The sequence below is a fragment of the Lagenorhynchus albirostris genome, chromosome 5 (assembly GCF_949774975.1).
Source record: "Lagenorhynchus albirostris chromosome 5, mLagAlb1.1, whole genome shotgun sequence".
NCBI lineage: Eukaryota > Metazoa > Chordata > Mammalia > Artiodactyla > Delphinidae > Lagenorhynchus > Lagenorhynchus albirostris.
This window is the reverse complement of record NC_083099.1, coordinates 73,102,310-73,123,113: the sequence shown is the minus strand read 5'-3', so window position 1 is coordinate 73,123,113 and position 20,804 is coordinate 73,102,310. Positions and strand designations below refer to the sequence as shown.

Here is a 20,804-nt window from a genome sequence, read left to right as displayed (position 1 = left end):
ACTGAAAATGAATGTTGAATGCAAATATCCTACTCAAGTTGCAAACAGTACCAACACAGATGGAACAGTAAGGCATTCGTATACAATGATTTCTTATGCTAGAGAGCCAAAGAGCTTGGGAACAATCGAAAGTTGATGAACGCTCCATCCCATATATCCCGAGTACAGAGAAGAAATACTTCTCAATATATAAATTTCCTATTCAAATCGACTGACATCAAGAAAACAACTTTGAGTTTTGAGAAAGGCTTTTTTATGAAAATGTCCCATTACCTGAGCTACGGAAATCTAGGATCACCTCATCGACTGCACAACAGTCAATACACACATACAAAACCATATATGTACCTAAATCACAATTGGTTTCATATGATTTGATTGGGAAGCAGAGGCAACCAACTCCTCACTGATCTCTGCTTTAGAATAACCATACCCGTGTCACATATTGGAAATATAAGCTCTATTCCGTTAAACCAAAATTTAAATTCATTATAGAACCTGGAAAGTCTATTTAAAATAGTGAATTTTTAAAAATACTACACAACGTTTAAATCATCAAAAAGAACACTATTAAGATTTTAATATGATATATAAAGAATGGACATTTTTTTTCTGCAGTCAATTACTCTACCACTGAGCAATACTCTGCACCTAACATTCTTTTTTCTGTACAGTTTTTCTTTTTCACAGAATGATAATAATATTATCTATAGCAGAACTCTATAAACAGTAAGAGAAAGCATAAGTAAACTAAGTACATCCATTTAGTGATTACATACTTTAAATATGATTATGAAAAATTTATGACTGTTAGAAATGTTTATTTTATAACATTAAATGGAAGTAAAGACAGTTCAAAAATTTATATAGGATAGGCCCTCAATTATTTGTACCCTTTTCCAAACTTGCAAATAAGCCCAGAAGTCTTCAGGTATAGTAACAAAGGCAATGATTAAGTAATTTTAGTGAAAATTTTTAAAAGGTTGAAGGATGAGAGGAAAAACAATATTGAAACTCTAAAATATTAGGAAAAAAATTACTAAGTAACCACAAAGCCAATGTACTGTAAATGCAACAAGCATTTTCCTTACCTTTTTATCTTTATAATACGGCCTATTAAATTTCAAAACATGCAGCTGTACTAAGACAAGACTAAGAAGATTGATAACATAGATTTGTTATTTATCTAGAAAAAAGTGATCATATATATACAAATCGCTTCTGTATGAGCGCCATCTAGTGGTTAAATTGTATGCAAACTGTGTGCTCAACTTAGTACTCCAGGGTCATCCAAAAAAGATAAAATTCAAAAGTATTTTAATATATTCCAGAGTTGTAAAAACAAAGTTGACTTCAACAAAGCACTCAGTATGCACTCAAAATAGGAAAGATTCTCTTCCTGTAGCATTTAGTTCAACAGGCATATGTTTGCTTATAGCCATTCTTCTGCTACCTCCATTTCTCACAATATTTGAAAAACTACCGATTGCTGCTGGTGATTTCATTTGATAGTATTCTCAGTACTAGTGGATAAAATGTGTCCAGGCTAGAAGATACACTTATTTATAATAATTATCTGTTCACATACCCTGTTCTGTCTTCAATTTCAAGCCCCTTGTAACTACATTTACTTTGCACATATTAAACATAATTTTCCGTCATTGAAGACAAAAGCAAAATATGAACTCTTTTATTCAATGACCATTGCAATATCCCGCACTAAGCCATGTCACCCTTGTCATTTCATCTAGATTTAAATCTATTTTGAAAAAGGCTGAGGTTTTGTTTACTTGTTCAATTTACTGTTCTGACCATTTTTCCTAATTCTTAGATCATTTTCAGTTTTAGGAATCTTGACACTGTTCTTATTAGTACCATACTACTATATTTAGAACTGTTTAAAATTGAAGCTTACTTTTAAAGATTTTCATATACCACAAGAATTTACCCACTGTGTCTGTCCTTTTCTTCCACATTACAGTTTTTCACCATTATATTACCAATTTCTTTCTTGAAACTGTCTAGCACTGGCAAGAAACTTTCCCTTTTAGAGTCTTAAATCATAATTACTTTTTTAAAAAACTATTTTTTTTGGCTGTGCCACGTGGCATACAGAATCTTAGATCCCTGACCAGGGATCAAACCCGTGCCCCCTGCAGTGGAAGCACGGAGTCTTAACCACTGGATGCCAGGGAAGTCCAAATCATAGTTACTTTTACGTTTTATGCTAAGGCCTGAATAAAGTAACTTTCAATCACTATCTTATTTCATTCATTACTTCAGTAATGAGAATCAGCACTAGCACTACAAGATCCTGACAGATTATTTCACAGCATGTTTCATGGTGGCAAACCCTTCATAAGCCCACTCATCAGCTCAGGATCAAGGTCCTTCACACCTTGTCCTCATTTCCTAACAACCATCCTAAACATCAACTACAATATAATGAACTTTTCTGCATTTTTAGTCTCTTCAGACTATCACTCTCCTACTGTACTTATTTTCTCCAGTAACTGCCTTCTCCTCTGAATTAGCATATTGTATACATCCTTCAACACCTTGTCCAAATATCAACTTTGTTTTTTTACAATACTTCAAGAATTTAACTTCTCTTTATTTTTTCATGTTACATCATACCGTGTTATAACTATCTCTCCATAAAAAATACCAGTCACTGAAGCCTAACAAACTTACTAACATAGATGTTTAATAAATGCTAAATGCATGTTATTTGATAAACAAAACTAATATTATGTTGATTTTTAAAGCAATCATCTATTAATCTTATTTTTCTATTAGCTTTTATAAGAACTGTGAAGAACAAAGCAGTGCCTAATTTACATTCTACTCAGCAAACTGCTACTATTCAAAGATAATTTTTCAAATTACAAAAATAATAATTCATATACTGAGTTCTATGTACAGTACAACAGTTACTTGCTTCATTCCAAACCACAATACTATAAAAGTGGAAAAGTTCCTTATATTAGCTTTTTTGTTTCTAAAAAAAGACTGCTAATCTTATTTATATTTTAAATAACATATATTCCATTGTTGAGCTTCCTAAAACATTTGCAGTTATTTGAAAAAATTTTAAAAACATTAAAACTTGCCTTCTTATGTCAAAACAAAGTTATTTTTTAAAAATTTGGTTCTCTAGCAGAAAGTTAAAGTAATCCTAACCATTCTGCTATTACACTACCCCAATCCTATGCTCACTCCTCAAATTTTAATCTATGCATGAGATAGGAGAAGCAGGAAGAAATACCCCAAATGGGGCAGCTTTAATAATTCTTAAATTACAATTGTATCAGAATATAGTTTGTCAAAAGTCCAGCCTATCAAGATTTCTGACCCAGTAATTTGACTTCTGGAAATCCATCCTAAGAAAACAACTAAACATACTTTTTATGCCACAAGATGATTCACTGCAGCCTTCTTTACAAAACCTAGTAAAAATGGAAATAACAAATAGCGAAGACCAGAAGTGTTCAGCAAGTTAAGGTACCAATATACTATGTAATGTTACGTATCAAGTTTTAAAAAAATTTAACATGGGAAAATGTGTAAAACAAGTTTATAATAGGAAAAAACTCACATTTAAAAAAGTAAGATGTAAAGTATGATTTAGAAACAGATGAAGGAGTAGATAATTTCTTCTACTGGAAATGAAAATCCTAATCAGAGAGCCAGCAAGCCAAAGGGGGAATACGATGATGATACCCAACTGCTCTACCTATTTGCATCAGAAACTTATATTTATAACTGTTTCAGAGACTGATGCTGTTAATATCTAATAAAAGAAAACAAAATGAAAAGGAGCAAGAGAATGCCATGTAAGGATGGATAGATCCAGCTGCTTTTCACTGAGACCAGCTGAATTATTACCACAGTATACTAAGATGCTTTGAGGCTAGTACTTTCTTGATTTCTTGATTTTTGATTTTCAAAATTTGTCAAAGATTTGCATACAAATACTCAAACTGCCACTGCACTAAGGCAATAGTATAACACCAGCAACTATAAGATGTATGTCAATTGCAGAAAAGATAAACTGAAAAAGATGTGTTTTATAACTGTTAGTAAAAGGATATTTTAATCTCAATAACATACTCCTTTAAATAAGTCTCCGTCAAATTTGTCTTTAAAAAGCCCTCGGGGGGAAAAATGCTATGGGAGACATAATCCTTTAACATGTAATAATTAACTGTATGCAAAGGACAAGAGCATTTTTAAAGCAGATACCAAAAGAATCAGGCAAAATTCACTTAATTCTCTTATGGTAAGAAAATCAAGGGAAAAAGAGTCAAATTAAGGAAGCAAGTGAGAATCTTCAAAAAGTAATAATGCTTTCTCACTCAATAACTAGAAACACTTAAGTCTCACTGCAGAGTGAGGATTAAATAAAGAGATGTCAGAAATTTACTTTAAAATACTTCAAGACAGACAGTAAAGAAATATGTGTATGGTGGTTCAATTAAGCTAGGTTCTAGTGCATTACTTCTCAACAGTGGCTATCCCCTAGAAACACCTGGAGAACCTGTAAAACTCTCCAAAGCCAGACTATACCCCAGACCAGTTAAATCACAATCTCTGAGATGGCACTCAGATATAAATTTTAAAACCTTTTTAGGTGGTTCCGATATCCCACCACAACTGAGAACCATTACTATGGACAGTCAGTTGTCCTAATCAGGAATTAACATTCCTAGACTGGTCAGCTAACATTTAATTATAAAGTAAATGGCTGCTATAAGATTTTTGTTATGTTAATCTTTGATCAACACCAAAAGTTTGCCAATTATCATAATGAATGAAGTGGGCTTTCATTGGTGAAATCCATTGTATTTCAGTTATATGGATTGGCTAAATTAGACACAATCCACCCTTGCATAAGGGAAAGAAAGACTCTGAAGAGGCTTATACCTTTAGAGATGGCACCTTAAGGTTTAATACCTAAGATGTCTGGAAATTCTGGGTAACAAAATCTTGGTCTCTGGAATATTGTTTTATTTGCCTAGAGTGAGCATTTTATGCAACAAAAAAAAGTTGAGGCTTCATCACATTTAAAGAGGCTATATACAATATGTTATGTGGCTCACTGTCTGTTTAAATGTCTGCCTGTGTCAGAATCTGCATACACACAGAACTACCAAACAACCACCAAAAGACTGAGGAGTTGGGTGTGTGCAAATTGGCTTTGGATAATTTGTAACAATCATAAACATCAAAAATTCAAAATATCAGAAACAAAAGAATTATACATACCTGGGAAGGTTTTTCGACTGAAGTAAGAAATAGGCTTTATTAATTCAGTCAAGAGAAAATAGGCATAGACTGATAAGAACAGCATATAAAGCAGGAGGGAGTGCTTAGAATTCAAGTGTTCTAAGGTTCTTATGTTGTTCAAAATGAGGGTAAAAGATATATATTGAGTCTAAATTTTTGTAAGCGAAATATGTATATTAGAATTTCTAAAAAAAAAAAAAAATTTCTAGGATAACCATTAAAGGAAGAGAAACAGAACAGCTTCCAAGCTAAGAAGAAGGAAAAACGAGATGAGAAAATAAAATCTAAAAGAAGACATGTTGGAATAAATGTCTCGTATGTTTAAAATTAAGAAACATACTTTTAAATAACTCATGGGGCAAAGAAAAAAATAATAATGAAAGTAAGAAAAAAAGTTTGAATTATGATAAACATTTCATATTAAACCTGTGGGTTACAGCTAAAGTGTATTTAAAGGAAAATTTACAAATTCAAATACCGTTAGAAAAGGCTGATAATGCAGTTAAGTAACCAACTTGAGAAACTAGGGGAAAAATCCCAAACAGAATAAACTCAAAGAAAGCAGAAGAAAATAAAATAATAATGATAAGAGGAGAAAGGGGAAAAGATAAAATGAAAACTGTCTCTGTCACTAATAGACAACTGATTTTTTTTCCCATGTGTATCTCTCATTTAGCGTCCCAAAGTAAGATCAGATTGCCTTGGCCAAACGCAATCTTTGATTGATATGTAGGCTATCCACACATTTACATATTGCATAAACGTGTATATATTCATGTTTATGTGTGTATGAGAGGGGATGGAGGTGACAGCACATGGGGGAGGGGCACAGGAGAGGGTTTTTTTAGACATTTTTTTTCTTATTAAGTATAGTTGATTTACAATGTTGTGTTAAATACTGCTGTACAGCAGAGTGATTCAGTTATATATATATACATTTTTAATACTCTTTTCCATTATGGTTTACCATAGGATATATAGTTCTCTGTGCTATACAGTGGGACCTTGTTGTTTATCCATTCTATATATAAAAGTTTACATCTGCTAATCCCAAACTCCCATTCCATCCCTCCGTCAACCCCCTCGCCCTTGGTAACCACCAGTCTGTTCTCTATTAAAAGACATGGTTCTTTGAAATTGATCATCCTTTGGCAAGAAGGATCAAGAGGATAAAAAGCACAAATAAACAATACTAGGAATGAAAAAGGGGCTACACCTAAACATAAAATAATAGGATGTTGAGAATATTTCGAAGTAAGTATGAAATGGGCAAATACCTAGAAAAACTATTAACTGAAATCTGACTGGTACTATATAATCCATTACAATTAACCAGTAATATGAAATCATCCCTCAAAGAGAATTACAAAACCCACTTCAAGGTTTACAAGTAAGAAATGATCCTTATACACGATACATACAACTAACAAAGGATTAGTATCCGGAATATATAAAGAACTTGCACAAATCAGTAAAAAGAACAACCCGTTACAAAAATGAAAAAAAATCTTGAGAGGGTATGTCACAGAATAGGAAACCTGAATGATCAATATTATCAAACAGTGAAATGCACATTAAAATCACAGTAAGATACTACTTCAAACCCAAAACAATGGCAAAAATAACAATACCAAATATTGATGAGAATATAGATCAATTAAAACTGTTACATACTGCTGCTGAAAATGTAAATTATAGAACCTTTTGAAAATAATCTGGTGTTATCCACAAAGATGTGTATACATAACCTACGATTTTAACAGCATTTTTAATACTAGTAATAATCCAAAAATAACTTAACATCCATCAAAAGTAAGGTAAATTATAGTATATTCATAAAATAGAAAACTCTAGAGCAGTGAAGATAATGAATCTCAGGCATATAATGTTGACCAAAAACTGCAAGTTGAGAGTAGACACAGTATAATGCCAATTATATAAAAACCAAAACAGGCAAAAGAAACAATATATTGTTTAGAAATCTAAATATGTGAAACCAGGACTGTGGTTATTTCTGAGGGGAGAGACAAGGTGATGGGGTCAGGTAAAGTCACACACTGGACTTCAAAGATACTGTTAATGCTCTTTTTCTGTACTTACTAATATATTTTTTTAAAGTTTAAAGATATTTTGATGTGGGTATTTGAAATATAATAGTTACTTCCTTCATGAGAACTTTTAGGCTTAAAGATCGTTATCACTGAATAAAATTCATTTATAATATATATTTTTAAAAATGTTTTTAGAATGCTAACAAATACTATGAAATTCCTTATAATTACAAAACCAGAAACATCAAGGGGGGAAAATCCTACATGAAAAAATAGTTCTCTCTAAGCATGAGCTACATTAGTAACAAAAGTAATAAATAATTCATAGCAACAAAATAAAGTTACTATCTTACCTTTATTGGTGAAATATGAGAGTGAGAAACAAATCCATGGACATTTTCAATTTCTGACAGGTTCTTCTCTGAGACATGAACCAATTCCGGACCTATCACCTCATTAGTGATTTGTGGGGAAATGTGCTCTTGAGGAGGTGTATCTTCATCCTGATACCGGTATTTCTGTAACGTACAGCAAATTATTAAATATGAGGAAGCTCTGAAAAGCAACATGTGTTCAATCCAAATCATGATTTTCATAACTACCCAAATCATAATATTTAACTAAATGAAAAGTGTCTTTTACAGTTTAATACATAAAGTCTGAGAGAAATGGTTCTCCATTTTAAAGTCATGCCAATATTTTAATAAACTTATCTGATTATTAAAAATAAGTCAGACTCTGGAAAGATGGCAGAGTAGGAAACACCAGGAATCTGTTGCCCCACCTAAACAATAATTACAGAGGCATAATCTGTCTGATGTAATTTTGGAACTCTGGAGTGTGTTGAAGGCTTGCAACTTCAGGGGAAAATTTGGATGTAAACTGTGTTTAATTTGGATCAGTTTTACCACCTCTGTTCAGCATGGTACCGGAAGTCGTAGCCAGAACAATTAGGCAAGAAGAAACAATAAAAGGTATCCACTTAGAAAGGAAGTAATATTATCTCTGTCTTATATCAATAAACACTCAGCAAAAAAGCTGTTAGAACTACTGAATGTAGCAAAGCAGTATGATATACTGCTTTGTATCCTACAAAAGCTGACACACAAAAATCAGTTGCATTTCTATACACAAACAGTTGCATTTTATACACAACCTGAAAATTACAAAAACAGTTCCATTTACAACAGCATCAAAAAAAATAAGGTGAAAGACTTGTGCAATGAAAACTACAAAGACTTGTGCAATAATTAAGGTGAAAGACTTGTGCAATGAAAAGACCTGCTGAAAAAAAAAGTTAAAGACAACAGAAATAAATGGAAACACATCCCATGTTCATAGGTTGAAGATTTAATATTGGTAAGATGTCAATACTACTTAAAGCAATTTACAGATTTAATCCGATTCCTATCAAAATCCCAATGACATTTTTTGCAAAACAGAAAAACCCATCCTAAAATTCATTTGGATCTCAAGGGATTCAAATAGTCAAAATCACCATGAAAAAAAAGAACAAAGCTGAAGGACTCACTCTTTCTCATTTCAAAACTTACTACAAAGCTACAGTAATCAAAACAGTTTGGTACTCGCATAAAGACAGACATACAGACCAATAGAATGAAAGAGAGAGTCCAGAAATAAACCCTCACATACAAAAATTATTTTTCACAAGGGTGCCAAGACCATTCAATAGGGAAAGACAGCTTTTACAACAAATCGTGCTGCAAAAACTGGATATCCACACATAAAAGAATGAAGTTGGGCCCTTACCTAATACCATATACGAAAATTAACTCAAGGTGGATCAAGGACTTAAATGTAAGACCTAAAACAATAAAACTCTTAGAGGAAAAGCTTTAAGACATTGCGTTTGGCTATGAGTTTTTGGATATGACACCAAAGGCAGAAGTAACAAAAGAAGGAACAAATCTGACTTCATAAAAATTGAAAAATTTTGTGCATCAAATGACTCTAATCACAGAGTAAAAAGGCAACCCACAGAATGGGAGAAAATATTTACAAATCACATATCTGATAAGGGATTAATACCCAGAATATACAGAAAATTCCTAAAATTCAACAAAAAACTAAACAACTCAATTCAAAAATGGGCAAAGAACTCCAAAGAATATATACAAATAGCCAGTAAGCACATGAAAAGATGCTCAACATCACTAATCATTACAGAAATGCAAATCAAAACTCGAGGTACCACCTCACAACCACTGGAATGGCTACTATTAAAAAAAGCCAAGGACCTACTGTATTAACACAGAGAACTATATTCAATATCCTATGATAAACCATAATGGAAAAGAATATAAATAAAAAAGAATGTATACATATATACTTATAACTAAATTGCTTTGCTGTATAGCAGTAATTAACACAACACTGTAAATCAACTATACTTCAATAAAAAAATTATTAAAGAAAAGAAAGACTGGTTAAAAAAAAAAGCAGAAAACAAGTGTTGGTAAGGATGTAGAGAAATTGGAACACTTGTGCACTATTGGTGGGAATGTAAAATAGTCCAGCCATTGCAGAAAATGGTATGGTGGTTCCTCAAAAATTGAAAATACAATTACCATATGATTCAAGAATTCCACTTCTGGACATATACCCAAAAGAACTGAAAGCAGGGTCTTGAAGAAATATTTGTACACCAGTGTTCATAGTAGCATTATTCACAGTAGGTAAAACATGGAAGAAACCCAAGTATCTATCAATGGATAGATAGATAAGCAAAATGAGGTGTATATATATGTGTGTATACACACACACACACACACACACACACACACAAAATGGAATATTATTCAGCCTTTAAGGAAGGAAATTCTGCTATATGTTACAACATGGATGAACCTTGCAGACAGTACGCTAAGTGAAGTAAACCAGTCTCAAAAAGACAAATACTGTATGATTGAACTTACATGAGGTACTTAGAGTAGTCAAAATCATAAAGACAGAAAGTAGAATGGTGGCTATCATGGGCTGGTGGGAGGAGAGAATTCTGAGTTACTGTTCAATAGGCACAGAATTTCAGTTTTACTACACTAAACGTTATGGGGACGGATGGTGGTAATGGCTGCTCAACAATGTGGATGCATTTAATACCACTGAACTGCAAACTCAAAAATGGTTAAGGTGGTAAATTTTATGTTATGTGTATTTTTACCACAATAAAAAAATAAATACAAATAAGACTTCAAAGCTAGGTGAAAAAGAAACCTGAATACTGATTTGTCCATTTTTTACCCAATGTTAGCTGAACACTGTGTCTCTAAAGATACAGCTGTTTAAGTGAAGTCAACATAAAAAGCCAAAGTTGTTCAGCTAATTAAGTCTGGTCTTCTTATTCAATTAACTTGTACCAAAAAAAAAAGTCAGCCTTTTCAAATTCTAATTGAAAATTAATTACTAGATAACAGTATTTTTCTTTTACCTATAAAAGAATACTTGTTTCTTTCTCTCTCTTGCATGCTCACGCACGTAGAAAACCAAATCTACCTCACACCATACATAAAAGTAAAGGAAATCCTAATTATAGGAACTGGGAGAAAATAAAAGTGCATGTTTCTCAAATCAGGCTGGGAATGTGTATGCACATACACAAAAACAAAACAAACTTAGATACTACACCCCCCCCCCAAATTAAACACACATATAATGAAAAGACACAAAAAAGGTACAATAGAAAACAAATGTTTCTAACAATAAACACGATTATTAGCCACTATAAGCTGGCTTTTAGAAATCATTGAAAAAAAGAGTCAGTAAAGATTAATAAAGGGATACTCATAAAAGGCATACAAATGGGTCAGTAAACTTATAGGAAAAACATGCTCAACTTTTTTAGTAAGTAAGAATTACAGTGCCAACATTCAGAGAAATGGGCATAAATCATCACATTCCTGGCAGAGGTCTTTTTCTGGTGGGCAGTCTGGCGAAATGTTTCAAAAGTCCTGAAAATGTTTCTATTCCTCCAGTAATTCCACCTCTAGGAATTAATCTTAGAAGATATAGCATCAGTGAGGAGCATAGATATTTGTTGTATATAGACAAACATGTACATTGTAAAATATATTTTTAAAAACTTAGCTATGAATTTGCTGAAAGTTATTACACAACTTCCAGCATCACTTTTTAAACAACATCCTTCTGTGAAATGGTACAATTACATGGAAAACAACAATCAGGCCCACATCAACATCAGTTAATTTAACATGATATAAGAAACCTGGTTTTACATGTAGACTTCAATTATTTTCAAAACCAATGAAAAGAATTCACTAACTTTATCCTGAGTAAGGCTGAAATTAACATAGACATACTTACAAAACTTAACAGGTTATATGCTCAATTGAGTGAAAGCAAAATTTAAGTATTCTTATACCTTAGTAGTAGATATACTATAAGGAAGGAAACTTGATACCATGTTTTCAAACTTTAAGGATACTCCACAACTTAGTATGTACTTTAAAGAGAGATACATGTGGAAGGATATTCCCTATAGTACAGTCTGGAATAAAGAAAAACTGGAAACAAGCTGCCTTTCAATAGATTTTTTAAAAAAATTATGGTACAGTCATCCTAGGAAATGTTATGTGGAAGTTAAATTGGGTAAAAAGCTACTTATTCTAACAGAAAAAGATGAAGACACAATTACTGAATGAGGAAAGCATGTTTCAAAGCTAACACACACAACTTGAACATTTTAAAACAAAGCAATAGTGTATTTATATATGTGTACGTATGAATTAACATTATATGCACATGCAATATGTGTATGTGAAGCGTATCCATGAAGCATATCCATATGCAATTTGGGGGGTATGAAAAGATTTAAAACAAGAAATGGTTCATTCTGAAAAGTAAAGAAAGAAATCACTAAAAATTTTATGTCTTTTATGTATCTTTAATGTATGTTGCCCCCTGATCCCTTTTTACTCCTTATAATTACTGAGAAACTCAAGGCATTTAACCTGTAGGGTCCCCAGTATAATCACTTCATATTCATGGGACCATTCAGTGTGCTCCCTTGGCTTCTGTACTTCCTGCAAATTGGCAGCTAAATGTAATAGCTTGATCAGTCTCACGTTCAATCCTTTGGCAAGACTATAGATGGTACTATGTTCTTCTATCAAGAAGCACATAATGTCTTGGTTACATCTTTTTGTGATGTTAGGAGCTCTTGATACTCAATGCCTGAATCAATTCATTCAATGATGGTTGCAAAGTGATGACAATCTAATTCTATTATTCCTTTTTATTTATTAAAAGATATATGTATAAAAAGAGTAAGTCTCTTCACTTACTATTTGGTTACCTATTGGTATGATTCACACATGAATAACATGTCATTTTATCTACTAGTTTTCAAGACAGATAAAAAACTGGTTCCCTATCATCCTCCTAAAGCAATTAGGAGGTTTTTATATATCAATCAATGCAATTCCGATCAAAATGCCATCTGGCTTTCTTCAGAAATTGACAAGCTGACCCTAATACTCATAAAGAGCTGCAAAGGACCCAGAATAGTCGAAACAGTTTTGAAACAGAAGAAGAAAATGGAGGACTCACACTTCCCGATTTCAAAACTTCCTTCAAAGCTACATGAATCAAGATTGTCATACTGGCATAAGGATAGACACAGAGCAATATAATAATAGAATTAAGAGTCCAAAAATGTATCCTTAGATTATGGTCAACTGATTTTCAACATGAGTGCCAAGAGAACTTAATGAGAAAAGAACATCTTTTCAACAAATGATGCTCAAACATCTGGATGCAAAGGAGTTAAATTAGACCTCTTTTCTCAAAATGGATCAACACCTAAATATAAGAGCTAAAACTATAAACGTCTTAGAAGAAAACATAAGTGCAAATCTTTTGACCTTGTATTAGCCAATAAGCAACCAAAGTGGGGGGGAAAAACATAAATCTGCCTTCATACAAATGAAAAAAATTTTGATCATCAAAGGACATTATCAAAAAGGCAAAAAGATAACCCACAGAATGGGAGAAAATATTTGCAAATTATATATTTGATAAAGCTATTCACAAACAGTACATAAGGTAAGTATCTGATAAATACCCAGAATACATAAGAAAGTCTTTCAACTCAACAATAAAAAGACAACCCAATTTTAAAATGGGCAAAGGATTTACAGACATTTCTCCAAAGACGATACACTATTGGCCAATAAGCACATGAAAAGATGTTCAACATCATTAGTCATTGCAAAAATGCAAATCAAAACCACAATGAGATATTACTTCACAGCTACCAGGATGGCTATAATCAAAAAGACGGGCAAAACATATGTTGGTAAGGATGTCAAGATATAGGAATCCTCAAACAGTGCTGGAAGGAATGTAAAATGGTACAGGCACCCTAGAAAGCAGTTTGGCAGTTCCTCAAAAGGTAAAAAGAGTTACCATATGACTGAGCAATTCCACTCCTAGGTATATATCCAACAGAACTGAAAACATGCATCCACACAAAAACCTGTACACAAATGTTCATAGCATCACACTTCATAACAGCCCCAAAGTGGAAACAATCCAAATGTATATCAATTTATGAATGAATAAACAAAATGTGGTATATTCATATACTGAAATATTATTCAAATATAAAAAAGGAATTAAGTATTTATACATCCTACAACATGGAGCTTTGATTACATTATGCTAAGTGAAAGAAGCCAGATGCAAAAGGCCACATACTGTATAATTCCATTTATATGAACATATGTTCAGAATAGGCAAATTCACAGAACCAGAAGGTAGATTAGTGTTTTCCAAGGATGGGGTAGAGGGAAAATGGGAATCAAGTGCTGTGGGTATGGAGCTTCTTTGGGGTGTGACAAAAATGTTCTGGAATTAATTAGTGGTGATGGTTGCACAGCCTTGTATACAGAACTGTACAGCTTTAAAAGGTTAAGTGTTATGGTATGTGAATACTTTAATTTAAAAATTATTATAAAATGATGGACTACACATATATGATTGCTTTACATCCACTAAAAATGTCCTTTTTGATGCTGAAATTGTTTCATCTCTAGCCAGTAGAAACTCTTAATTTTCTGAGTTCCCTTGTACTTGGCACCTTTAAGAAAGCCTAATAAAACAAAATACAGTTACCAAAAGGAAAATTCTATTACTTATTAGTGATTTAAAAAAGGGATTTCTTTGGTTACAATTATTATTTGAGAAAGCATTTCCAAGTAGCTTTCCAGGCCCTCTATTACATTGCACAGCAACATTCATTTGTATTTCTTACTACCTAAAGGTTGATCTCAACATATTTTCAAAATAATTTTAACATAAAATTTCATATAAACACTGTTAATAGTTAGAATGCATAAAACTAAGCCTCCTACTGTGGTCCAAGCATAACTTATCTAACACCTAAACTAGAAAATAATTACAAAATGGGAATGAGAGAGTAGGGATAAAGGAGGAGGGGGATTTTAAAATGACTGTAATAAGAGCATTTTAAAATGATTGTAATAAGAGCATTCTAAATACATTTCCCCATCTTTTTAATGTTTTTAAGGCTTGTATCCTTAGTATAAAGCCTTCTACTGTCTTTAATCTAGAAAATATAAAAACGAACCAGTCAGACTGAAGAATAACTGAAACAAAAAACACACTAGAAGGAATTAACAGCAGACTAGGCGATACAGGAAAACAGATAAGTGATCTGGATGACAGAATAATGGACATCACCCAATCAGAACAGCAAAAAGAAAAACAAAAAAAATGAGAACTGTTTAAGGGATCTCTAGGACAACACCAAATGTACCAACATTCACATTACAAAAGGCACAGAAGGAGAAGCGGGAGAGAAGGGGGTCGAAAACGTATTTGATGAAATTATGACAGAAAATTTCCCAAACCTGAAGAAGGAAACAGATATCCAGGTATGAGGAGTACAGAGGGTCCTGAAAAGATGAACCCAAACAAACTCACGTCAAGACATATCATAATTAAATTGGCAAAAATTAAAGAGAGAATTCTAAACGCAGCATAAAAAAACAAAGAATCAGGCTATCAGCTGATTTTTCTGCAGAAACCTCTCAGGCCAGAAGGGAAGGGCAATTATCTCTGATAAATATAGGTGCAAAAATCCTTAACAAAATATTAGCAAACCAATTTCAACAATATATAAAACGAATCATACAGCATGATCAAGTGGAATTTATTCCAGGGATGCAAGGGTGGTTCAATATTCGCAAATGAATCAGTGTGATACACCACATTAACAAAAGGAAGGATAAATTAAAAAATCACATGATCATCTCAATAATCGCAGAGAAAGCATCTGACAAAATTCAACGTCCATTTATGATAAAAACTCCCAACAAAGTGGATATAGAGAGAATATATCTCAACATAATAAAGGCCATTTATGATAAACCCACAGCTAAAATCATACTCAACAGTGAAAAGCTGAAAGCCTTTCCTCTAAAATCAGGAACAAGACAAGAATGTCCACTCTCATCACTGCTATTTAACATAGTACTGGAAGTCCTAGCCACAGCAACCAGACAAGAAAAAGAAATACCAGGCATCCAAATAGAAAGGGAAGAACTAAAACTGTCACTATCTGCAGATGGCATGAAACTATATACAGAAAACCCTAAAGTTTCCATGCAAAAACTATTAGGATAAATGAATTAAGTAAATTTGCAGGAATACAAGATTAATACACAGAAGTCTGTTGCTTTTCTATACACTAATAATGAACTATCAGAAAGAGAAAGAAAACAATACCACTTGAAATTGCATCAAAAAAATAAAATAAAATACCTAGGAATAAACTTAACCAAGGAGATGAAAGACCTATACTGTGAAAACTGTAAAATACTGATGAAGGAAACTGAAGATGATACAAAGAAACAGAAAGATATTCCATGTTCTTGAATCAGAAAAATATTGTTAAAATGTCCACACCATCCAAAGCATTCTACGGAGTCAATACAATCCCTATCAAAATACCAACAGAACTAGAATACATAATCCTAAAATTTATATGGAACCACACAAAAGGCCCTGAAGTGCCAAGGCAAATTCTATGTGATTCTTTACAGGAACATTTGCTGACCCCGGATTTAAACTAAAAGCAATCAATCAGATGCTATAATGAAATAAAAGACTACATTTACAACAGAAGCAAAAAAGGTATGCCTAGGAATTAATAAATCTAAAGTATCCAAATGTCCAACTTCACCAAATACAAAGGTATACCATGTTCTTGGCAAAGAAAGCTAAGACGCCAACAGTAGTTAAATTAAAAGGGAGTACTTAAAAATATTCAAATAACCCAAAAGGAGACAAGGAGAACAAAGAAGCCTAAGAGAGAGGGTATAAAGATGAAAAAAAAATTTTTAATAAAAAATAAAAAGCAGATGTTAATCTAATCTTATTGATAATTATAGTAAATGTAAATAGACCTAAACACTAAGTAGAGTTTATCAGAATGGATAAAAAGGCAAGAGATGTACTTTATACATAAAGACAGAGATAGGGTGAAAGTATATGAATGAAAAAAGATATATCCTATAAATTGTAAGCATAAGAAAACTGGAGTGGCTACACTTATATCTGATAAAACAGACTTCGAGAAAAAGAGCATTACCTAAAGAAAAAGAGATTTCAAAATGATAAAAATTTAATTCACCAGGAGATAAAACAACCATAAATGTGTGCACCTAATCAAGAGCCTTAACATACACAAGCAAAAACAAAATAATTAAAGGGAGAAACAGACAATTCCACAATCTTGGTAAGAGATTTAAACTCCTTTATCATGAATTGATAGAACTATACAAATGTCAGTAAACAGACAATCTAAACTATCAACCATCTTGATCTAACTGATATTTATAGCTCGCTATGCTCAACAACTGAAGAAAATATATTCTTTTTGTTGTACATGATATGTTTGCCTAGATAGGACATGTGTTAGATCATAAAACAAGTCACAAATTTAAAAGGACTAAAATCATAAAGAATTTATTCTCTGACCACTACAGAACTAACTTGGGAACAAACAATAAGACATCTAGCTAAAACTCTTAAATCTGAATAATAAACAACATACTCCTAAAACTCATGCATCAAAAATGAACTCAATAAGGAAATCAGAAATATTCTGAAACTGAATGATAATGAAAATAAAACAGTTTTAAAATTTGTAGAATGAAGCTAAAGCAGTACTGTGTAGTAAAGAATTTAACTTTGCCCAAAGAGAGGTTTGGCCTTTGTCCTCAGCTCCTGGAAGGTAATCTCTAAACCCTTGGAATGTCCTACCTGATATGAATGTCTTTGCCAATCTGGGGGCTTTGTGACACACCAGATAGTATAACCATGTAATTTATGGTGGAGAGTTTGGATCATATATTATCAGCTTAGCCTCTAAGATGGGCTGGAGATAGGTCAGCATCATGAGCAGGCACCCATATAGATGTGACTAGGTCCCAATAAAAACTCTGGACACCAAGGCTTAGGTGAGTTTCTCTGGTTAGAAATATTCAGTGTGTATTATCACACATTGCTGCCAGAAAAGTTAAAGTCGTCCATGACTCCACAGGGAGAACACCTGGAAACTCCTCATTTGTAACTCTCTCAGACTCTACCCCATGTAACTCTCCCTTTGCTGATTTTAATTTCCATCCTTCACTATAATAAACCATAACCATGAATATAACAGCTTTCAATGAGTTCTTTGAGTCTTCTGTTGAATTACTGAACCAAAGAGTGGTTTTGGGAACCCCTAAACCTGCAACTGCTTTCAGTGAAATCTTTGAGTCTTCTACTGAATTACTGAAACTAAGAGTGGTTTTGGGAACCCCTACACCTGCAACTGGTGTCAAAAGTAAAAGTGGTCTTGTGATCTGTTCCTGAACTTTACAAGCACTTAGAAATAAATTTGTAGCTTCAAATGCTTATACTAGAGAAGGAAGTTTAAAATCAGTGACCTAAGGATTCACCTCAAGAGGCTACAAAAAGAAGACTAAAATAAACCAAAAATAAGAGAAAGAAGAAAATAATAAAGGACAGAAATCAATGAAGTTGAAAACAGACAATTGAGAATATTAACAAAGTCAAATGTTAACAAACTGAATAAACCCTTTTTCTAGACTGGTAGAGGAAAAAGAGAATGCAATCACCAATATCAAGAATGAAAGAGAAGTTATCACTACAAAAAAAAAAACTACAAACTTTAAAAAGACAAGAAAATAATTACGAACAACTTGAGGCCAAATAATTCAACACGTTAGATGAAATCAAGAAATTCCTTGAAAAATACTATTTTCCACACACAATATCTTGACACAACATGAAAACAGGTCTGAAGGGCCCCATATCTATTTTAAAAAACTGAATTTGTTATCAAAATTCTTCTACAGAGAAGTCCCAGATGGGAATTCTACCAAACATTTAAAACAGAGATGACATTTTTACACAAATTCTTTTAGAAAACAGAAACATTTCCCAACTATAAGACCAGCACAGCCTTAATATTAAACCCTGACAAAGACATTACAGAAGAAAATGATGAACCAATGTCCCTCACGAACACATGCAAGAAATCCTTTTTAAAATGTAGCAAATTCACCATGAAAATGATAATCCAAACAATAACACATCATGACTAATAATATTTATCACAAGACAAGGTTTAACATCTAAAAAAAAAGTGTAATTTTCCATATTAACATAATAAAGGAGAAAACCTACATGATCATTTCAACATATGGAAAACATATGACTCAATTTAAGCCAAATTCATGATAAAATTCTCAGCAAACTAAAAGTCCAGAAAAATCTCAATCCAGTAAAGGTCATATACAAAACCCCACCGCTAACCCGTCTAATGATGAAATGCTGAACATTATCCTCATTAAGATGGGGAACAAAACAAAGGATTCTCATGCTTCTTATTTCTATTTAACATGATGTTGAATGTCCTAACCATGGTTAGAGGGCAAGTAAAAGAAATAAAAAGCTTAAGAGCCAGTAAGGAAGAAGCAAAATTGTCTCTATTTACAAATGACATGATTGTTTATACTGAAAATTTACAAAGAATTTACAAAACTACTAAAACTAATAGTTAAATTTAATAAGGTTGCAGGATACTACATTAAGCAATCAAACTGTATTATTTTCCTAGCAAAAGCAAATAATTGGAAACCAAAACTTTCAAAAAATTCCATTTACACCAACTCCAAAAAAGATAAAATATTTAGGACTAAACTGTAGTGAATGATATGCAAGACGTCTTCACTGCGAATTACAGAACATTGCTAAAAGAAATTAAAACCTAAGAGAGACATAATATGTATGTGGGTTGGAAGACTCAATATTCTTAAGATGTTTGTTTTCTTCCAATGATTTATAGATTCAATGCAATCCCAATAATAATTCCAACACACTTTTTTTAAAAAATTTTATTTATTTTTGGCTGCGTTGGGTCTTCGTTGCTGCACGTGGGCTTTCTCTAGCTGCAGCGAGGGGGGGCTACTCTTTGTTGTGGTGCGTAGGCTTCTCATTGCAGTGGTTTCTCTTGTTGCAGAGCATGGGCTCTAGGCACACGGGCTTCAGCAGTTGTGGCTCGCGTGGGCTCAGTACTTGTGGCGCACGGCCTTAGTTGCTCCACGGCATATGAGATCTTCCCGGACCAGGAATTAAACCCGTGTCCCCTGCATTGGTAGGCAGATTCTTAACCACGGCACTACCAGGGAAGTCCCTCCAACACACCTTTTGTAGAAACTGATAAACTGATTGCAAACTGTTAAAAATGCAAATGACCTAGATTAGCTAAATCAAATTTTTAAAAAGAATGATGTTGAAAGGCTTACACTACTTGATGTCAACACAGTGTGGTATTGGTCAAAGGTGGACAGACTTATCAATGGAACAGACAAAAGAGTTCAAAAATAAATGTACACATATATGGTTAATTGTTTTTTGACAAAGTGCAATACAAATTCAGTGAAGGAGGGAAAAAGGCTTTTCAACAAATAATGCTGTTAACTACTGGATATTCATAAAGACATTAACATTGACCCTTACCTTACCTCACATGCAAAACTGATTCAAAATGAATCACAGACCTAAAAGTAAAATCTAAAACTATAAAATTTCTAGAAGAAAATATAAGAAAAAAAATTGCCAACTTTGGGTAGGAAAAGATTTACTATACAGAACACACAAACCAATAATAAAAACATTTCACAACCTAGGCTTTATTAAAAATTTTGCTCTTTAAAATCACCACTAAGGAAAGTAAAAGGCAAATTACAAAATGAGAGAAAATATTTGCAATAAATAAATCTGACAAAGGACTCATATCTGAATATATAAAGGCCTTTTACAACTCAGTAACAGGAAGACAAACAATCCAGTTTTATAAACTGGGGAATAAATTTATATAACACTTCATGT

The 20,804-nt window shown here is 32.8% G+C and overlaps 1 protein-coding gene across 6 annotated transcripts in view; it reads right to left on the bottom strand.

Annotated features, from left to right (window-relative positions):
* The window catches only part of DLG1 (discs large MAGUK scaffold protein 1), a 270,885-nt gene that overhangs the window by 174,894 nt on the left and 75,187 nt on the right, over nt 1-20,804 (bottom strand). For all 6 annotated transcript variants that reach the window (XM_060150350.1, XM_060150351.1, XM_060150347.1 and 3 more), the window contains one exon: nt 7,694-7,858. In XM_060150350.1, coding sequence (XP_060006333.1) covers nt 7,694-7,858 — 165 coding nt within the window. The remainder of the gene's footprint in view (nt 1-7,693; nt 7,859-20,804) is intronic.